General features: G+C 47.5%; 2 protein-coding genes across 8 annotated transcripts in view; both read right to left on the reverse strand.

Annotated features, from left to right (window-relative positions):
* The window catches only part of YTHDC1 (YTH N6-methyladenosine RNA binding protein C1), a 30,263-nt gene extending 20,052 nt beyond the window's left edge, over positions 1 to 10,211 (reverse strand). For 5 of the 7 annotated variants that reach the window (XM_014601656.3, XM_019500084.2, XM_019500083.2 and 2 more), the window contains exons 1-2: positions 10,071 to 10,210; positions 528 to 629 (exon numbers count right to left, since the gene is read on the reverse strand). In XM_014601656.3, coding sequence (XP_014457142.1) covers positions 528 to 629; positions 10,071 to 10,098 — 130 coding nt within the window. In that variant the 5' untranslated portion in view covers positions 10,099 to 10,210. Of the gene's footprint in view, positions 1 to 527; positions 630 to 10,070 lie in introns of all 7 variants that reach the window. The other 2 variants (XM_014601511.3, XM_014601568.3) reach the window with 2 other exon arrangements.
* A 1,713-nt stretch (positions 10,212 to 11,924) lies between these two features.
* On the reverse strand, positions 11,925 to 19,383 carry LOC132248596 (syncytin-A-like). The gene is made up of 2 exons (XM_059722178.1): positions 18,994 to 19,383; positions 11,925 to 13,927 (listed from the first exon to the last, which is right to left on the reverse strand). Exon 2 carries the CDS (start codon positions 13,607 to 13,609, stop codon positions 12,332 to 12,334), a length of 1,278 nt encoding a protein of 425 aa, XP_059578161.1. The 5' UTR covers positions 13,610 to 13,927; positions 18,994 to 19,383; the 3' UTR covers positions 11,925 to 12,331.
* Between the last annotated feature and the right edge of the window lie 342 nt (positions 19,384 to 19,725).

The raw sequence follows: 19,725 nt of genomic DNA on the forward strand, positions 1-19,725 counted from the left end.
ATAACAGGTAAAAACAAAGTAAAAAACTCCCCTCCCCCTGCCCCAGCAAGTGGTATTACTCTTCCTTGAAGTAAGCTTAGTGACTATCATTTTTTAAAATTTTTTCCCCCCCCCCAATCAATAGTCTGTTACAATATCCACCAGTTTCTCAGGCAGGTTTGTGTTGATAAGTGTTGTAAGATAGGGGAATTTGAAATGCAAAGATTAGGGCCCAGCCCAAGGCCACACGAGCCACTGAACAACTGGAATTCAGAACTACCTTGCTCTGCAGCTTGCCTTGGTTTACTAGGGGAAAATAAGTTTATTTACATAAATGACTTTCTAATGAGGTTTATTTGAAGAATGCCAACACTGAACATGTATTCTTGATACGCAGAACTAAATGGAATTTTGAGGTTAGATTATATTGTTGAAGCACAAAATCTTCAACGGACTCTATTGTTGTTTGCCGACTATAATAATCTGTGTACAGTAAAATTTGGTAAATTACTTTTTTACAATGGCATCTCCGAGGAATAACCACCTACCCTTTTTTTCATTTTTATCTTGTTCACTATCAGGGTTATACAGCTCATCATCTTGGTCAGGAGCATCAGTTAAAATGTCATCCAGAACATTCAGTTCACCATCTGGGGAGAAAAAAAGAAAAAACACACAAAGTCACAAATACTACTGACAATCCAGCTGAAGTCGTTCCCTAAAACAATGACTGTTTATAGCCAGTTGGAATGTGTACAGTGTTAATAAGCATACCAAGACATTGACAGTCCAATGAAACAATAGGTTTCCAATTTTTTTCCTATAACTTCAGTGTGAAGCATCAACAAAAGTTAGTGAAAGAATAAGAGAACCAAAGTTTGAATATGGGCATTATATGGTCAAAGTTCATCTGACTTCTGTGGCATAGCTGTTGACAAAAAAAGACAGATTCTGGGCCTTAGGCTAACAACCAGGGAAATAGTAAGTTGCTAACAAAACAGCCCTGCTTTTTTTATGAGTCTGAGGAGGAGTTCAAAGGCAGGTGGTCTTGCTGCTGTTACTAAAAAGTGACCAGACCACTAGATTCCTTACTGTAAAAGAATCAAGAGCTGTGACATTCATTGTGCTAGTTCCAGGGAAGATAATTCAAAAGGTTTCCTTTTGGTAGCATGTAGCATGCTTTGCCCAGCTCCTCACTGTCACTCACGGATATCTGCCCCAGGAGGTATAGAAGATAAGATACATCTTACAGCTGAATCTTGCAACCAGATATTCCACCTTGTGCCTGAAGCAAGCCACCAAGTGCACAAAGTATGAATGGTTTAACCACAGTCAGGTGCAGAGACCAAAATATTTATGTACTGATCAGTTTCCAAGAGCCCCCCACTGCAGAGCAGGCAGGGGATATGTGGCTAGGGTAGGGCTCCTGAGGGAAAAGCAGCAGAGCTGAGTGCCCTGAGCAGGGGCGTTGCAAGGGCCCCGTTTGGGCACTATCGCTATGCCAACATTCACCTTATCTCCCTGGAGCCGCCCCTCCCAGTGCCACTGGCATTCACCCTGCACAGCTGAGCCCACCCCACTTGTTGGCTCTGAGCCCAGCCCCAACACTGGGGAGAGGCTGGTGCTGCCCTGGTCCCAAGCCTACAGCAGGCAGCCTGCCTCCACCCTGCGCACAAATCCAGGGGGGCGCATGCCTCCCCTTGGGACGCATGCAGTGGCAGGGGCCACCCCCCCTCTGGACAATGAGCTATTAGATAAAACTGCCAAAAAGCCCCACTGAAGTGCAATCTATACAGACGTTGTGTAAACTGGGTCAAACTAACATGATCTCTTTTCAGAGCATGCACCACGCTCAATGCAGGGACATGCCAAGCTATAGCTTTATGCAAAATAAATATCATTTACACTTACATTTATTTTTAAAATATAAGTATGTAAACCACACCCCCCCCCCCAGTCAAACATGAAACTATAACGTGCTACCCTAAGATCTAACTTACTCTAAAAATCATTTGAATGATAATAACAACAAAAAATTAGGGGTGCACCAATAGAGATTTTTGGCTGATAGCCAATATTTAAGAAGGCATATTGGCCGATACCAATCTGATTTCCAATACAGCCACCTCCAGCTGGTAAGTCTGGTGTGGTGAAAGGGGGAGGGAAGGGGCATGGGGGAGCAGATCAATGCCCCCAGCGATGAGGAAGGGGACAGTGGCAGGCTCTGCCAACGCGGGGTGGGAGGCCGCAATTCAGGAGGGGCGGGGCAGGGGAAGGTGGCTCCTGCTTGCACACTGGGAGGGCATGAGGGGCATGTGTCCCCCGGATCTGCATGGGGTTATGTAGGCTGCAGCTAGAGCCATGCAGGGCTCTTCTCAGCGGGGGCTGGGCTCAGAGTGGGCCCCCATGGTGGTGGGAGGAGGCTGCATCCACCCCAAATTTCCCCGCAGCTCCATTCCCAGCACCGCTGTCACCAGCCACTCAGCACAGCCCCGACTCAACACCCTGCCTCTACTCATGTGCCAGTAAGAGATGGGGCAGTGCCGGGCAGCAGCAGTGCTGGGAACTGAGCTGTGTTGGAATTTGGGGTGGATGCAGCAGCCTCCCAGTGCCATCGGCACCTGCTTTGAGTCCAGCCCCTGCCAAGAAGAGCCCCACGCAGCCCCAGCTGCAGCCCGCCCCACCCCATGCACATCTAGGGGGCACACGCCCCCTCATCCCCCATGCCCTCCTGGGGTGCAAGCAGCGGTAGGAGCGGCCACCGCCCCCCACTCCTGGGCAGCGCCTGACCCTGCCCCCTCCCTCACCACGGGGGGCATTGAACTGCCCCCCACCCCCCATGCCCCTCCCCTCCCCTTTTACATACCGGACTTACCAGCTAGAGGCAGCCCTCCAAGATGTCAGCTGTGCTCCTTGCTGCCCGAGTGCTGCACTGTGGCTGTGCACAGCACGAGCATTTACTGGCCAAATTATCGGCCCCATCAGGCTGATATCGGATACAGCAAATTTTCTTTATATCGGTACTGATCTGATACCGGACTGATGCATCAGTGCACCTCCACAAAAAATAAAATCAAATTCTGTATGTTTGATCAGGTTACAAAATTTGGGTAGCAAGCTATGAAAATCACAGAAATCACTGGCTAAGGCCTGAATCTGGTTTGCTGAAGGAATAAACCAGCTTTTGACAACTATGGCCTCTTCTTCTCAAAGTGATTTTCTTAATTTTATTTAGCTCTGTTTAATAAAACAAGTTCATTCAAAACTGAAAAAATCAATTAGGAATTTAGAAAATAGTCAGATAAGCTTGCTGTCCTCTTCCAATGTATGAGTAAAAGTGAAACACACAGGTGAGATCTAACAGGGTTAAAAAAAAAAAAAAAAAGCCAACCCAAACCCCAAAAAACACCGGGATGTTGACCACAAACAATCAGTTTAATTCATTAACTACAGTTAACACTGCCTGTTTGAACAAATTCATTTTAAGCCTACCAAAACATGTTTTTTTCATTATATATCCAGCACAACTAACAGCTTATTTACCTAAAAAATTTAAAATGCTAGTTCTCCAGGCTTTTAAAATTCAAATTTCCAACCAAATACAGCTCAGCACAAATAACAGATTAAAAAAGCGATCTAATAAATATGAATATTATTCACTGTTTTGCAACAAAATAAAAAAAGGAAAAATTAACACTCTGAATAAATCTACGATAAGTCACACAGATGCGACTTTTCCTCAGCATGACCCATCACTCCAAATCTCCAGCCCCCACCCCACCAGGTGCCACACACTCCCCACCCACAGCCCTCTGGCCCCCCCCGCTCCCAACCCATGCCCCCCCCACACGCCTCAGTGACAGGGCCCAGCGCCCCCTGCCATCCCCCACCCTCCCACCTCAGCACCCAAGGCCCGACTGTGGTGACTGCTGTGGCAAGAGCAGAGGGAGGAGCCCGGGTCCCTCCCCTCCCCTGCAGGCAGCACAGCTGGAATGGAGCCCATAGGGAGGGAGGGAGGACAGAGGATGCAGGCTGCCGGATGCAGGTTTGAGGCTCTCCGTTCTGCTGTCCTCCCCTGTGGGGCTCTGAGGCACAGCAGGCAGGACCTGGTACGAGTGGGAGTGTCGTGACGCCATGGCTGCCAAGCTGAGGAGCCCCCTACCTACCTGGCAGCAGTGGGGGCACAACTGCTGTGCCTCACCTTGGTGGCCATGATGGTACAGCACTGCTTCCCATGCTGGATCCTGCCCACAGAGGTAGCTCCAGCCCTGGAGCTAGTCCAGCCCATTGAAGCCCCATGGCCTGCTGAGGGAGCAGGACATGTCACCCTGCCCCCACCCCGGGTCATGCTGCCTATGCGCCACCCCTTCCCCTCCCCCCTGTTTCCTTAGACTTACTTGCAGAGAGCTGCAGGATCCCTGTTTATCTCGACCCAAACTGCTGGTGTTGCGACCCCATTTGGGGTTGCAACACCAACAGTTTGGGAAACACTGATCTAGTTGCAAAGCAGTATGTTTTAATGGCTAGCAATTAAATGAGACTCAACTAGGAATGGGGAATAACAACAGCACAAATGGCAACAAAGGTTAGAAATGATGATTTAAAATAAAATGAAGTGTTTTTAGCTTGCCAATTTAAATTAGTAATTTATAAACATGATTCAAGTCCACCCTGGATAATCCAACAATAGCCACACACTTATTCTCTGAATAACACTGGTATTCCAATTCCTATGTCCCCATCCAAATTGGGCACTGAAGGCTAAATTCCACGTTTCAAGACTAAAACAGCCATCTAGTTGCACACTGAAACAGTAGACGTTTCAGCAGCATTTCGAAAGATCAAGGGGGGGGAGAGGGAGAGGAAAACAAACACATTAGCCCATCAACTTCAGCAGAACAAAGTGAGGCTTTTCCAGAATCCTAGTTTCAGGGGGAAAAAAAACTATGCTAAACAACCTCTTGCCAGATTCTGAATGAATAGCACCTCATGTCTGCCATGTACAGACCTATAGTCTGTATTGTAAGTAAATTCAAAGTGTAGTCCATATAGTCAAATGCAATCCATCGCATCTTCTGAATTTTCTTTAAACTATTCCTTCCTTCCTGCATCTTGTGCTTTATAACAAAATCGTTCTTCTGTTAATGACACATGCAACTAAACAAAATTATCTGTACCATAACCACTTTTATCACGTTTCTCAAAAGCACAAATAAATGTATGACTCTCCACCCTATGTTCTGGTGCAAGACAAACATCTCTCAGATTCCAAGCAAAGCTGGAAGAATTATAAGAGCTCGGAGGTTTGTCCGGTCTTAGACAGTTGCAGAGACTTTAATAACTAAACTTGAGACTGAATCACATTTTACTTTCACACTTCTAAAAATACTCTCCCACTTCTTGTATGTTCAGTGAGTCCTATGGGAAAGACCTGAAAACAAAAGCCTCATAAAGGATTTAAAAATTAAAACTAGTTTTACCACCAACTTCTCTACTTTGTAAGAAGCCCCATGGTTAAAAAGTATGCATATCTGTAGAAATTAAAAACTGCTGACATACCAGTCAGTTAAAGAAATGATAATAACAGTTCTATTATCTGGCTGTCCTGTTATCAGAGACAGGGAGTTTAAAAAAAATGGTTTTGTGTCATGTTGAAGATACTCTTTGCAGGTGACCTGAGCTACAAATACCAGAGCTCAGGACTATGGACCAAGCATGATACCAACACCACACCTTCTATATAGTTATATAAAATAGCACTAATGGCAAATTCCGATGCAAGTCAAAATGTTTAGTTTTTTTTAGTGCATATTGATATGTCAAATGATTTAACAACCCAGATTTAAAAGCTCCTTTTAGTGCTACTGAACCTGAATACATTTTACAGTTGTAACTAAGACTTTGTATTTATTATGCAAATGTTTCTTAAAGCAGGTTTGATAGACATATATTTGCATAATACCAAACCAACCGTCACTAATACTTTTTTTTTTGCAATGTCACTATGCAAAGGAATCCAGATTAGGAAACTGTCCATTGGAAGAAAATGCTTTCCTACCTGCATTTCAAACTGAATTGAAGATACTCAAGTGCGCAATGTCAATACGTTTCCTTTTTTCCGCTCAGAGTTTCAAGGGAAGCAGATCAGAAAACTGCTCTGAGACATGAAACTGAATTTTCCCTCTCCATTCTCACTAACCTGCAGCCCTTTCACTGCCTTTGCTAGAACTTTCTGCTGAGGTTCTGGCTGCACCACTTCCTCCAACTTTTCATTTATGCACTTCCCATCCACAGCCCCACCAAGTCCATAGACCTCCTGGTCAACACCCTCTTGACCCTAGCCAAGTTAACAATCTATCCGAGCAGAAAGAAAGCTCTGGCTTGGGGGACTCTCAGGGACTGCAGGGCTGTTTTTCTGTCCCTGGTCCATTCACCAGGCAGTGTCCACTGGCTCCTTTGACACGTTTAAGAGCCAGGGGGCACTGTCCTATGTGATATTTTTGATGTCCCCCCCTTGGAGCACTTGTTTTAAACTTCTGACCTTCACTCCCATTCCTACTTTGTCTTTTATTTACCATAAGTGATCAGTGATGGGCCCTTAGTGGCTCCCTTTACCAGTGGGGGCTTATAGCTCTACTTTGATAGGATTTGGCCCAGGTTCTGGAATTGCAAATGAAAAAGCCCATGTTACACATGGCATATTTCAAGGACACCCCGACACTTGCTTCTTCTATGAGCAGAGGAAGTCCCAGACGCATGTCTACCTGGAGTGTGCCAGCCTCCAGCCCCTTCACTACCTCCTTCAGGACCTCCTGCTGAAGTTCTGGCTGCACTATGCCCCACACATTTTCATTTACACCCTCCCCACCTGTGGCCCCACCACATCCCAGGGACCCACCTCCTGGCCCTAGCCAATCTAGAGAACTACCTGACCAACAGGGAGGTTCTGGCAAGGGAGACCCCCAGGGATTGCAAAGACACTTTCTTCCTGGAGACATGACTGGACAAGGGATAGGAATTTCATAGGGCAGCGTCCACTGGCTCCTTGGACTTGTCAATCTATTTGCGTCCTTCAAGTTAACATGGGTCTTAAGGCCCATGTAGCTAACTAATAGCCCCTACTACGTGGGGCCGATGGGTGAAACATACAACTAAATTTCTTGAGACAACAAAGTCAAAAAACAGGGTGGGAGTGTCGTGTCAGTCAAAGGGTCAAAACATGAGAATGAGTGCTACTGAGAGAAACACCGAGCAGAGCCCCCTGGGCCATGCCTACCAGTCCTCAAAGGCATCCAAGGAGCCGGTGGATGCCACCCATTGGTGCTCCACCCAGAAACATGTATGGAGCAGTGAGAGGAATGAGGCCTGCAGTCTTGGACTTGTCTGAGGGTTAATGAGCACAGGTTGGTGTGCTCTGCTCAGTATTGGCCCTTGGTGCACTCATTCTGAACCTCTGACCATCACTCCCATCCCTGTTTAGTCTTTCCTTTGTCCCAAGAAATTAGCCATTACTTTCTCAGTGGCCTCCCTTTGCAAGTGAAGCTTATAGTTCTCCTTGGCAGGCAATGGTCCATGATCCCTTGAAAGAAACACTCTGTCTCTGTCCATGGGCCCAAATACTGAGACCTCCTGGGCAATCTTCTCATGGCCTTGTCCAACCTAGTGATCTACTTAGCCAGGAAGGAAGCTTGGGGGGGGGGGGGGCAAGACAGAGACTCTTAGGGACTGTAGAACTGCTTTTCTGTCTCTGGTCTGTTCACATCCCTGGACAGTTTCACTAGACAGTGTCCATTAGCTCTCTGGACTCAACCCAGGGTGAATGGACATTGGCTGGTGTGCTCTGCTCGGTGTCCTTTCCCCACAGTGCACTTGTTCTGAACCTCTGACACTCACTCCCATCCCCATTTTGCATTTCGTTTATCCCATGAAATTAGTTACTTTCTCAGTGGCCTCCATTTCTAAGAGGGGGTTTACAGTCTTTCAAGCTCATATCCCTTGAAAGTAACTAACTGGTCTGTTCCTGGTCTGCTCACATCTGTGTGCAGAGTATCACTGGGCAGCATCCACTGGCTCCTTGGACTCATCTGAGGGCCAGTGGGCATTGCCCAATCTGCCCTATGTGCTCTGCTCTGTCCCCCATCTCCCCTGGAGCACTTGTTCTGAATTCTTCCATCTCTGCTTATTTTTTCCAAGTGTCTGGAAAAATCAGTTGCCGCATACTGGGTTGGCCTGTCACAACAGGGGTGGAAACCCATCCTATGTGGGCACAAGCCCATGACTTTTCTGCATACCAGACAGGGCCATGTCACATAGTAGCAGAAAGCGGGTGCTGAAAAGGAGAGCGACTAGGGTAAACCCCCTCCCTGTCACCCCACTGCAGCCGTTTCAGCAGCATTTTGAAAGATCAAGACATAAAGGGAAGAAAGAAAAAAATAAAAGCTCATCAACTTCAGAACAAAGTGAGAATTTTCCAGAACCCTAGTTTCAGAGAAAAAACCCATACTAAGCAACCTCTCACCATATTCGGAATGAACAGCACCTCATGTTTGACATGTACAGACCTAAAGTCTGTATTGTAAGTAAATTCAAAGTGTAGTCCATACAGTCAAATGCAAATCCATTCCAACATCATCTCAGTTTTCTTCAAACCATTCCTTCCTTCCTGCATCTTGTGCTTTATAACAAAATAGTTCTTCTATTAATGACACATGCAACTAAACAACAAAATTATTTATACCCTAACCACTTTTATCACGTGTTTCTCAAAAACACAAATAAATGTATGACCCCCCACCCTATGTTCTGGTGCAAGACATAAGCATCTCTCAGATTCCAAGTAGAGCTGGAAGAAATTATAAGAGCTCAGAGGTTTGTCCAGTCTTAGACAGTTGCAGAGACTTTAATAACTAAACTTGAGACTGAATCACATCTTACTCTTACACTTTTAAAATACCTTCCCACTTTTTGTATGTTCAGTGAGTCCTATGGGAAAGACCTGAAAACAAAAGCCTCATAAAGGATTTCAGAATTAAAACTAGTTTTACTACCAACTTCTCCACTTTGTAAGAAACCCCATGGTTAAAGAGTATGCATAGCTGTCAAAATTAAACACTGCTAACATACCAATCGGTTAAAGAAATGACAATAACAGTCCTATTATCTGGCTGTCCTGTTATCAGAGACAGGGAGCTTAAAAAAATGGTTTTATGTCATGTTGAAGATACCCTTTGCAGGTGACCTGAACTACACATACCAGAGCTCAGGACTACTGACCAAGCATGATACCAACCACACCTTTCCTTAGAGCCTGGGAGCTGTATAAAATAATGCTAATGACAAATTCTACTGCAATTAAACACTGTAACGAGAAAGAAGCATAACTCAACACCCTGCTTGCCAACAGACACCTTTGGGGTAAATACACTGCTCCAACTTTTACTGGAGCCTAATTTGCAGAAAATGAAAAATGAACTTTTCCAGGCAAGAGATCTTACATTGCCCTCCTGTGAAATATGAATTTTCATTTCTACCTGGGAGAAATTTTGCAATCTTTGCATTCCCCTATGCCTGAGGAAGGGCATGTGCCCCCAAAAGCTTGCAAAGAAAGAGTTTTGGGATTTTTTTTTGCAACCATCTAGTCAGTCCAAGATATCGCCTCTAGCCCACTGAATGAAGTCAACTGCTTTATTTATTTATTTATTTTTGGAGTAGATAGATATGATCCGCCCCATGACTTAACACACCAGACTGAAGAGCTCTCTTTCGCCCTACCAATCTTGATCTGACAGCTGTCACTAAGACTTCGGATTTCTTCTACAAATGTTTCTTAGAGTAGGTATGTGCAGAGGACGAGAGGCCCACACCGACCCGCTCAGGAAGTGAGAGCAGCGGCCTCATCGCCCGCTGCCGCCATCCGAGATGGGGAATTAAAAAAAAAAAAAGAGAGAAACGCGGTTTGGTGCCGTGGTGGGGACCTCCTCTACAGACCCCCGCACTGCGCACCAGGCCGGATGCCGCCCCAGGGACTTACAAAAGCGGCGCCAATGACACATCCCAACCCCCCCTGCCCGGGCCCGCCGCCGCACTTGTACCCTGCTCCTCCCGGCTGTCCGCCGCCATCCCGCCGCCGGGGCTCGGGGCCTCGGAGCCAGGCCTAGGTCGCGGGAGCCGCCGGGGCCCTAAAATGGAGGCTGCTTCCTGGGCGGAACAATTCCCCCACCTCCCCTTCTACCCATCATGCACCGCTTTGTTTACGCTCCACGCGTCACAACGCCGGGCCCTGACGTCACCGCGCGCGCACGCCCGCAGCAGGGCTGGGCGGTGAGGAGGTGGGGGGGTGGGGCGTCGTGCCAGAATGCCGAAACCGCTGATGTCATCGCGTCCGCCCGCTCGCGGAAGGCGTAGGAGGGCGGGGCATTACCGCTACGCTCATCACGTGGCTTCTCCTGTAGCTGGGCGCGCGGGGGGCGGGGCTTGGAATCATCCTCCCCCTTCGAGTTGCAGTCACTGCTGGGGGGCGGAGAGGGGCGGGGCGGGACGGGACGAGGCGCGGACTGTGCGGAGCCTGCAGACCTGTGGGAAGCTGTGGAAGCTGCGCACGCGCGAAACGGGGAGGGGTGCAGTGTTGCTAGGTGTACGGTACGATTGTATTTGTAGGATCACTTCAACCTTCCTGCCATGTATAATCAATAATAGTAAAAGTGTTCAAAAAGTCTGATAATTTTTGAGGTAGCTCACTGATGCAGCATATGCAAAGCCCAAGTCACTCTCAGGGAGTTTTAACCATATTTCAGGCTTGTGGTCAGCACTTTTTTAGGACAGCTTGTCTTGAAATAAATAAATGCCTCAACTTTGATGACCCACTTCTCACTCTCTGACTGGGGAGTTATAGTGAGCAATATAAAGTAAAGAAGAAGACTTATTTACATGTTCATTTGTACACTTATTTGCATATCTTTCTGTGTATAATAATTTTTCAGCAAAAACGATAATTTTGAGCTAATTTCATATTGAAGACCTGGCAACGCTGGGGCAGACCTAGGGTGTTGAATAGAGGTGGTGCACATGGTGAGGTGTCTCCGGCCATTGAAGGCAACACATAATTTTTCTGCATTTAAGAAGCTAGCGGCTTTACTAATACCCTTGGGGCACTAGTGTTCAGTTTAAATTGAAGCAGAAACCAATAGGATGAATGGACCAACAAAACCTGAATTTGCTCTGTCCTTTACCACGTAGAAAAACTCCACCAGCTCCGTGACACTAAGCAAATGTGGTTTTGTTTTGTAGTTACAATTAAATGGGCGTCTTTTTTTCCCCCTCTTCAGAATTGGAAAACGAGAGCTAGCCTTCCTGAGCGTCTTGAGTGAGCTGCCCGAGCTCCCCTGGTTCTTTCTGCCACTGAGTGAATGTTTGTAGGTGGAGTCAAAACCATTTGGCAGGGCTGTGAAGTAGGGACTAGAGAAGCAGCTAACAGTCAGCTGACTTGTCAAAGGAAGGCTAGCCTGATGGGTGGGATATCCTGGCCCTTAAAAAATGGAAAGAAGGTGGTTAACACCTATGAAAGGAAGAGTTTACAAAGAGTCAGGTACATTAATTACAAGGAGCCATGAAGTTGGTTGACTCCCTCACTGCTGCCTGAACAGAAATGCTGCTGTCACTGCCAGGTAGTTGGTTTTAAACTTTCAGTGGAGCAGGAATTAAAAGGGGAGGGGGGGGTGCAACTGCACCACTGCACCCCCACCCCTTGGATCCACCTCGGGGATGGCTCTGGGGAGAAGCAAGGAAGGAAAATGTGCAGCCATCCAAGGTGAGGAAGGAGCATGGTGCTGGTTTGGGAATGAGAGGCTGTGTGGAGCTGTTTTGGGTTGTGCAAGGCTGTAGTTATGTTGTCCCCAAAGGACAGTGAGTTCGTGCCCGGTGCGCTTGTGCCAATAAACACACAGGGGTGAAGGATCCAACTTAATCTTTATTTCTGCGCAGAAAGTGGTGCTTGGCAATCGTTTGCAAAGCAAGCACACCCACCCCAGTGGGTGTCTGCCTTATATAGCTACGTAACAGGTTAAACTTGCTGATGTGATGAAATGTATAGCAAGCCCAGCAACTAACCCCCCCTCCAACTCCCCCCCAAGTAACCCCCCTTCCAGCTCCGGAACTTTGTTGATACAGCTTTTCTTTCTAGTGAGGCCAGCAATCAGCAACTATGCAACAAGCAATCTCCCCCAGCCTAAACAACCTACTCTATGCCCTTGGTTAGATAAAATACTTTTTCAAAACATACAAAGCTGTTCCCTGGTTAAAATGCAGTGAAAGTCCAGGGGTGCTTCATCAAATCCCCGCTTCGAGGCTATGGCCTTTATGAAAAAAGCCCGTAGTCCTCGACTATCTTTCTCATCTCCAGAAATCTCTTCACTTCCTCCCGATTATTTTGGATCGGGTTTGTAACTGATGATTTTACAAACATCACGCGGTGAACGGGGGAAGAAATTGATTTCTTGAGTACCTCACAACACATTGGCGCACACTGTATCCCACAACAGATTATCAAGAAAATACACATACTTGCCACAATTAATAGGAAAATTTGCTTAAGCCATGAAAAATTAGGAAGCCAAGAAGTAAGCCATGAGAAGTCGAACCCTTCCCCTTGCTTAATGTGGGACAGAACCTTTTTTAACTTCTGCACTTTTGACTCTATCAACTCGGAGTTATCTGTCAAATTAAAACAACACATTCCCTCGAACTCTTCACATCCGTGGTTATGCCTCAGCAACAGGTAATCTATGGCTGCTCTATTTTGCAGAGTAGCTCCTCTTAGCTCTTTCATTTCAATACTGAGGGCAGCTAGGGCCTGTGAAGTTGTAATTAGGCACTTTGCGAGGGCACAGGCCACCTTACCAAGCTGCCTCTCAACGTCCACTGCTAGGCCTGGCACCCCTACTAGGAAAACTGCTAAGGACACTACCTTGGCCTCACTCAGGAGGTTTATGTCACTATCACGGGATTCATCTAGCACCTTCGAACCTCTCCGGTGATGCTTACTAGAGGTCTTAGGCATACCTGGTAGCCAGACAGTCAACCGGCCTAGAGCACAAGGGCCTCCTGTGGCATTGGCTGGGATATATGAATAGGCAGTCTTCCCACAAAGGAGGAACCACCCCCAGGGTAATATGACATGAACGTAGTTGCATGATACATTAGTCATGTCTGAGCAATTGAAAATTTTCGTTTCTTTGGTTAGGCTTTTGCAAGCTTGGGTACAGTTCACAAAATTGGCACAGCTGGTGTTACCAGGGGAGGTGACTGTCAACAAATCTATTTCAAAGCTACTAGCGTTTCTTTCTGTGGTAATGGTTCCCCACATGGAGTTGTTAGTGTAATTGATTGGCCCTCCTATTCCCCCAGATGTGAACCAAGTCTGATTCCGGAGTGCTTCCATTGGAGTGGGCACCCCTATAAGGCATGACGTGAAAATATCATCAACCGATATTCCACCTGCCAAACAAAAATGAGTGACATTTAATACGTCCTTTGCCAAATGAACCCACACATTTTGACTCTTATCGAACCTTTGATGCACCAACCCCTTAGACTCTAGAAACATTACACCTATGCAAAGAACTACTTTCCACATGGTTGACGTTTAAACAGAAATTTAAGTACTACTGGCTCTGCTGTCCAACGGTGTCCGTTTGTGTCGGCTTCCGGTGCGACACTCTCAGCCACTTCTGCCGGTGGTACTTCTGGTGCGGCCTTCACCCGCGTGTAGTGTATCCACGGCTTTACCCCCTGAACTTTTACTGCAGCGTGAGTGGTGAGAATCACAGGCTACGGTCCTTTCCACCTGGGCTGAAGCGGCTCGTCTTTCCACGTCCGGACCAGCACTTCGTCTCCGATCTGGAACTTGTGGACTGGTGTATCTAGAGGGAGTGGAAGTCGTTCCTGGACATACCTGTGGAGAGAAGATAATACAGCAGACAAAGAATACAAATAATCTTTTACCCAACCTTCCCCTTTTACATGTATTTGACTCCCATGCGTCACCACTGGATTCTTAGGATATGGCTTGCCATACATTAATTCAAATGGACTAACTCCCAATTTAGCTCTAGGAGCTATGCGCACTCTAAGCAAGGCAAGAGGCAGAGCTTCGGGCCATTTCAGCTGAGTCTCTTGGCAGAGTTTAGCCAGCTGTCTTTTTAGAGTCTGATTCATTCATTCCACCTGTCCACTTGACTGAGGTTTCCATGCTGTGTGAAGGTCCCGTTGTATCCCCAGAGCCCGGGAAACTGCCTGGGTCACTTCTGACACAAAGTGTGGCCCTCGATCCGAGGCTAATCCCTCTGGGATTCCAAATCGTGGAATCATTTCTTTTAGCATCACCCGGACCACTTCTTTTGCTTGGTTGGTTTGGCACGGGAAGGCCTCAGTCCATCCAGTCACAGTGTCCACGAGCACTAACAGGTATTTGTACTGTCTCTTCCTGGGAACTTCAGAGAAATCTATCTGCCAACATTCTCCTGCTAATAGTCCTTGCCTTCCTGCTCCTGGCGGAGGTTTGGGGGAAATCTTAGGATTGTTGGCACAACAGAAAGGGCATCTACGCACTATTTGTTCTGCTGTTTTTCTCATCTTAGGCCCCACTACAATTCTTTGGAGACCTTGGGTCATGGCGTCAGCTCCCATATGGGTGCTCTGGTGGCACTCTTGGAGCACTTTGCTAAGAATCAGTTTTGGCATCAGGACTTGTCCCTCAGGCAAAACCCACCATCCATCTTGTTGTTCTTTGCTTCCCAATTTCTCTGCGAGTTGGTTCTCTTTTTCAGTATATTTGGGAGGTTCCTCAGGTAACACTACCTGAGGCATCAATGCCAACATTTGAGTCTCCTGAACTTGTCCTATAGCTGCCTTCTTCGCCGCAGCATCTGCTCGTCGATTTCCTTTAATAACGTCAGCATCTCCCTTTTGATGGGCCTTACAGTGCACCACAGCTACCTCTAGTGGTTCCATCACGGCTTCAAGTAATTTCAGGATCTCTGTTCCATGCTTTACTGGGCTTTTACTTGCCGTTAAGAGTCCTCTCTCTTTCCATATAGCTCCGTGGGTGTGTAAGACTCCAAAGGCGTACTTCGAATCCGTGTATATAGTGGCTATCTTTCCTTTTGCCAAATGGAGAGCTCGGGTCAGCGCAATAAGCTCAGCTCTCTGTGCAGAGGTATTTGGAGGCAAGGCGTTTGCTTCCATGGTATCCCATGATGTAACCACGGCGTATCCCGCCTTTCGGGTTCCATTGTCCATGAAGCTGCTTCCATCTGTGTAGAATTCAAGGTCTGCATTAGGTAGTGGGGCATCTTTAAGATCCGGCCGGCTAGCATACGCACTCTCAATAGTTTCAATGCAATCGTGCTGTAATCCTTCGTCCTGTTCCAATGGCATCAACGTAGCTGGGTTCAGGGTACTAGAGGTTTGCAACTGGATGTCTCCTTGATCTAGGAGAGTCGCCTGGTACTTAGCCATTCGTCCAGGGGAAAGCCAGGTTTCTCCCTTTGCATTCATCACCGTCAGCACTGAATGTGGGGTATACACAGTCATTGGTTGTCCTAAAGTAAGTTTCTTAGATTCCTTTACCAGCATAGTGGTAGCTGCCACTGCTCGCAGGCTGGCCGGCCATCCCAAACTCGTGGGATCCAATTGTTTGGAGAAGTAGGCCACTGCTCTTTTCCAGCTACCTAAGTACTGGGTCAGCACTCCTGATGCTACTCCTTGGCGTTCATGTACATAAAGTTGAAATGGTTTACTCAGATCGGGTAGGCCCAGGGCCGGCGCTGTCATAAGGGCCTGTTTGATAGTGTCAAAGCTCTTTCGGCATTCTGCCGTCCATTGCAAATCTCCCTCACTACCAGTAGTGGCCTCATAAAGAGCCTTGGCTATTAGTCCAAAATTGGGGATCCAGATCCGGCAGAATCCTGCCATTCCTAAAAAGCCTCGCAACTGTCTCTTGGTCTTTGGGACTGCCATCCAACAGATGGCCTCTCTTCTTTCAGGGCCCAACATCCTCTGGCCTTGTGAGATGTCAAATCCCAAATATCGTACCCTTTTTTCTGTTATCTCGGCTTTCTTTCAAGATACTTGGTATCCAACCTGTCCCAGGAAGTTTAGTAAACTTACGGTCAGCAGGTGGCACTCTTCCCTCGTTTTGCTGCAATTAACAAATCGTCCACATACTGTAACAGGGTTCCTGATGTCCCTTTGTCCCACTTCTGAAGGTCGGTACTTAAGGCAGTGCTGAAAATAGTGGGACTGTTCTTAAAACCCTGAGGCAAAACTGTCCAGCACAACTGGGTTTTTCTCCTAGTATTCGGGTCTTCCCACTCGAATGCAGAAATCTCTTGGCTGTCTCTTTCAAGTGGGATGCAAAAGAAGGCATCTTTTAGGTCCAGGACTGTAAACCACTGTTCCTCTGCAGACAAAGTAGTCAGCAAAGTATAAGGGTCCTTTACCACCGGATGAAGGGTCACCGTGACCTTGTTCATGGCTCTGAGGTCCTGCGCAAAACGATACTCATTACTGTGGGGTTTTTTTACAGGCAAAATGGGGGAATTGAAAGATGATTGACACTCCCGAAGTAAACCATATTTAAGGAATCTCTTTATCAATGGTTCCAGGCCTTTCCAAACTTCTATTTTCAATCGATACTGTGGCACCCTGGGCGGGGTAATTCCCAGCTTTAAATCAATGCTTACAGGGGTGGCCAGTTTGGCTCTTCCTGGCTTCTCTCCCGCCCATACCCATGGTACTACAGCATCTTCTACTTCTGCGGGAATTCTCCCTTCCTTCCCCTCCTGCAATAGGAGACACACCTGAGCCTTCCAGGCTTCCTCAGTTGGTATCTTCATAGTAATTTTCCCCTCCGAAAAGATCAATTGGGCCTGCAATTTGCACAGCAAATCCCTCCCAAACAAAGGTATGGGGCACTCAGGCATATACAGGAACTGATGAGACACTTTCTTTCCTCCCAATTTGCATTCCATGGGTGGCACAAAAGGACGATACGTCCGCTGGCTGGTGGCTCCAATTATGGGGATCTTGGTTTTTGATAAGGGTCCTTTAAAATTAGTTACAACTGAATGCGTGGCTCCACTATCTACTAGAAAGTCAATAAGTTCTCCCCCTACTTGCATTTTAACCAGGGGCTCGTCCAGGGAGACAGAGATTACTTCAGTGTTAGCCCCCGGTCCCCGTCACTCCTGGTCAGAACCATCCAACATCAACAATCTTTCTTCCTCCTCTCATCTCTTCTTCTCCCTCTTGGGGTACTCATTTTTCCAATGCCCTTCCTGCTTGCAAATAGCACACTGATTAGGTCCCAGCCTGGGACCCTGACCGTAGCCTCCCGGAGCATAGCCCACGCCTCCTCTATGCCCTCTACTTCCCCTGCCTCGTCCCCGACTCCTCTGATCTACAATTGCCGCTGCCAACAACGATGCTTATAACGACGCCTGTGCCTTTATTCTCTTATCTCCCTTTTTCTCCTTAACCTGATCTCTGTTGGAGTATACTTTATAAGCAATCTCAATCATTTGGCTGATGCTCATTCCAGCTGCTCCTTCAGTCTTCTGTAGTTTTTTTCTAATATCTGGGGCTGACTGTCCTATAAACAGTGTGTTAAACATCTTGGCATTTTCTGGCAGCTCCGGATCTAAATCCGTCCACTGTCTGGCTACCTCGCATAACCTCCCATAAAAACTGGATGGATCCTCCGTCGGACCCTGCCGCACTTCATACAATTTAGACAAATTTTTTTGCTTGGGGATAGCCTCCCGGAGAGCAGCCAGCACAAACTCCCGATACAGCTCTAACTCCTTCCGGACCCCTCGGGTGTTGGGATCCCAGTCTTGATTTTTCTTAGGGCAAAGTTCATCTACCTCACCGGCTGGGTGACGCTGCTGTGCTATCGTGCGTGCTTTCTCTAAGGCCAACCTCTTTTTTTCTGGAGTCAGAAGAGCGGCCAGTAAGGCCTGAATATCTATCCAGTTTGGTTGGTGGGTGAGGAAAGTAGTAGAGAACAACTGGGCCATTGCCTCTGGATTCTGGCGATATTGGCCCACGGACTGTTTCCAATTTATCAAGTCTGCCGTGCTAAATGGCACATGGACAAAAACTGGTTCACCCTCAGGACCCACCGCTTGTTGTAAAGGGGCCTGAACTACTGGTTGGGCCCCTGATCGTAAGCGACTCGCCACAGGGCTAAACGCCTCATCTCCTACAGTCCCTTCTACCACCAGATTGCTACCACCCGCATCCGCCAGACCCGGGGACGGCAACCCAAGGCTGTCAGGGGAGGTGGGGGACGACAGACTGGATGAGCCAGCTGGGAGTCCCTGACGAGCCGTTACAGGTGCAGTGAAAGTCCCCTGTGGTGACGCATGGCTCACAGGATGAGACGGGGGAGCCATGGGAACAATTAGCAACTGCACGTCTTCCTCCTCCGGCTCCTTTAGACATACTGTGGTGACCCCCCATAAAGCCATTACCCCACTTCCCCTAAATATCCCACACAACTTCTGTGTAACCTCATCCCTATACAAAGTCATATATGCCTCTACATAAAGCATCTCATCTCACTTCCCTTGGCGCCTACAAAACAACTGTAACTGCAAGATTGTGTTATAATCCAAAGACCCATTCTCCGGCCAGGCTGCACCATCCGCAAGTTTGTACTGTGGCCAACATGTATTGCAATACCGAATCATCTGTTGTTTTGTCATAGGGTCACTTCCAAACTTTGGCCAATTTTTCAAAATGCATCCTAAGGGACTGCAGGGTGGAATCTTAGACTGGTTACTTCCCATTATCCAACTACTGGACGGCGACCGCCGCTCAGCCTCAGAACCAAACTGATTAAAGGGAGTTCATGGGGCTGCCACCCGATCTCACTCGCCTAGGGTGTCTACACGGTCGGAACTTTCAAAGCCGTCTCTTTCCCAACCTGCCCAAAATATGGAAAGAAGTACTCACCAGTCCGTTGAAACCTCCCTCGCCCCACCTGATTAAGTTGGTCCTTCGAGCGTTGCGCTGTTGTGCCCCTCCCTGACTCCGTCAGGCAACCAGGAGACGGTCAGACCTCCGACAAATAAGATCGGTGGCACCTGGCCCTCGCGCCGTCCACAGTTGTTGCTGGAGCCGAAGAGGTGGACCGGGCAAGGCAGTCAGCTAGAGTCCCATCTGGGTCGCCAGAAATTGTTGTCCCCAAAGGACAGTGAGTTCGTGCCCGGTGTGCTTGTGCCAATAAACACACAGGGGTGAAGGATCCAACTTAATCTTTATTTCTGTGCAAAAAGTGGTGCTTGGCAATCGTTTGCAAAGCAAGCACACCCACCCCAGTGGGCGTCTGCCTTATATAGCTACGTAACAGGTTAAACTTGCTGATGTGATGAAATGTATAGCAAGCCCAACAAATAACGCCCCCTCCAGCTCCCCCGCAAGTAACCCCCCTTCCAGCTCTAGAACTTTGTTGATACAGCTTTTCCTTCTAGCGAGCCAGCAATCAGCAACTAAGCAACAAGCAATCTCCCCCAGCCTAAACAACCTACTCTATGCCCTTGGTTAGATAAAATACTTTTTCAAAACATACAAAGCTGTTCCCTGGTTAAAATGCAGTGAAAGTCCAGGGGTGCTTCATCAGTTATGCAGAGCTTTAGCAAGCTGTATTCTGGGAGAAAGGGGCCTCATGACGGCTGGACAACCCAG

The sequence above is a fragment of the Alligator mississippiensis genome, chromosome 2 (genome assembly GCF_030867095.1).
Source record: "Alligator mississippiensis isolate rAllMis1 chromosome 2, rAllMis1, whole genome shotgun sequence".
Taxonomy (NCBI): Eukaryota; Metazoa; Chordata; order Crocodylia; family Alligatoridae; genus Alligator; species Alligator mississippiensis.

What these genes read in the sequence shown, in the direction of transcription:
- LOC132248596 (XM_059722178.1), bottom strand. Translation starts at nt 13,609, where the DNA reads ATGTGGAAAGTAGTTCTTTGCATAGGTGTAATGTTTCTAGAGTCTAAG.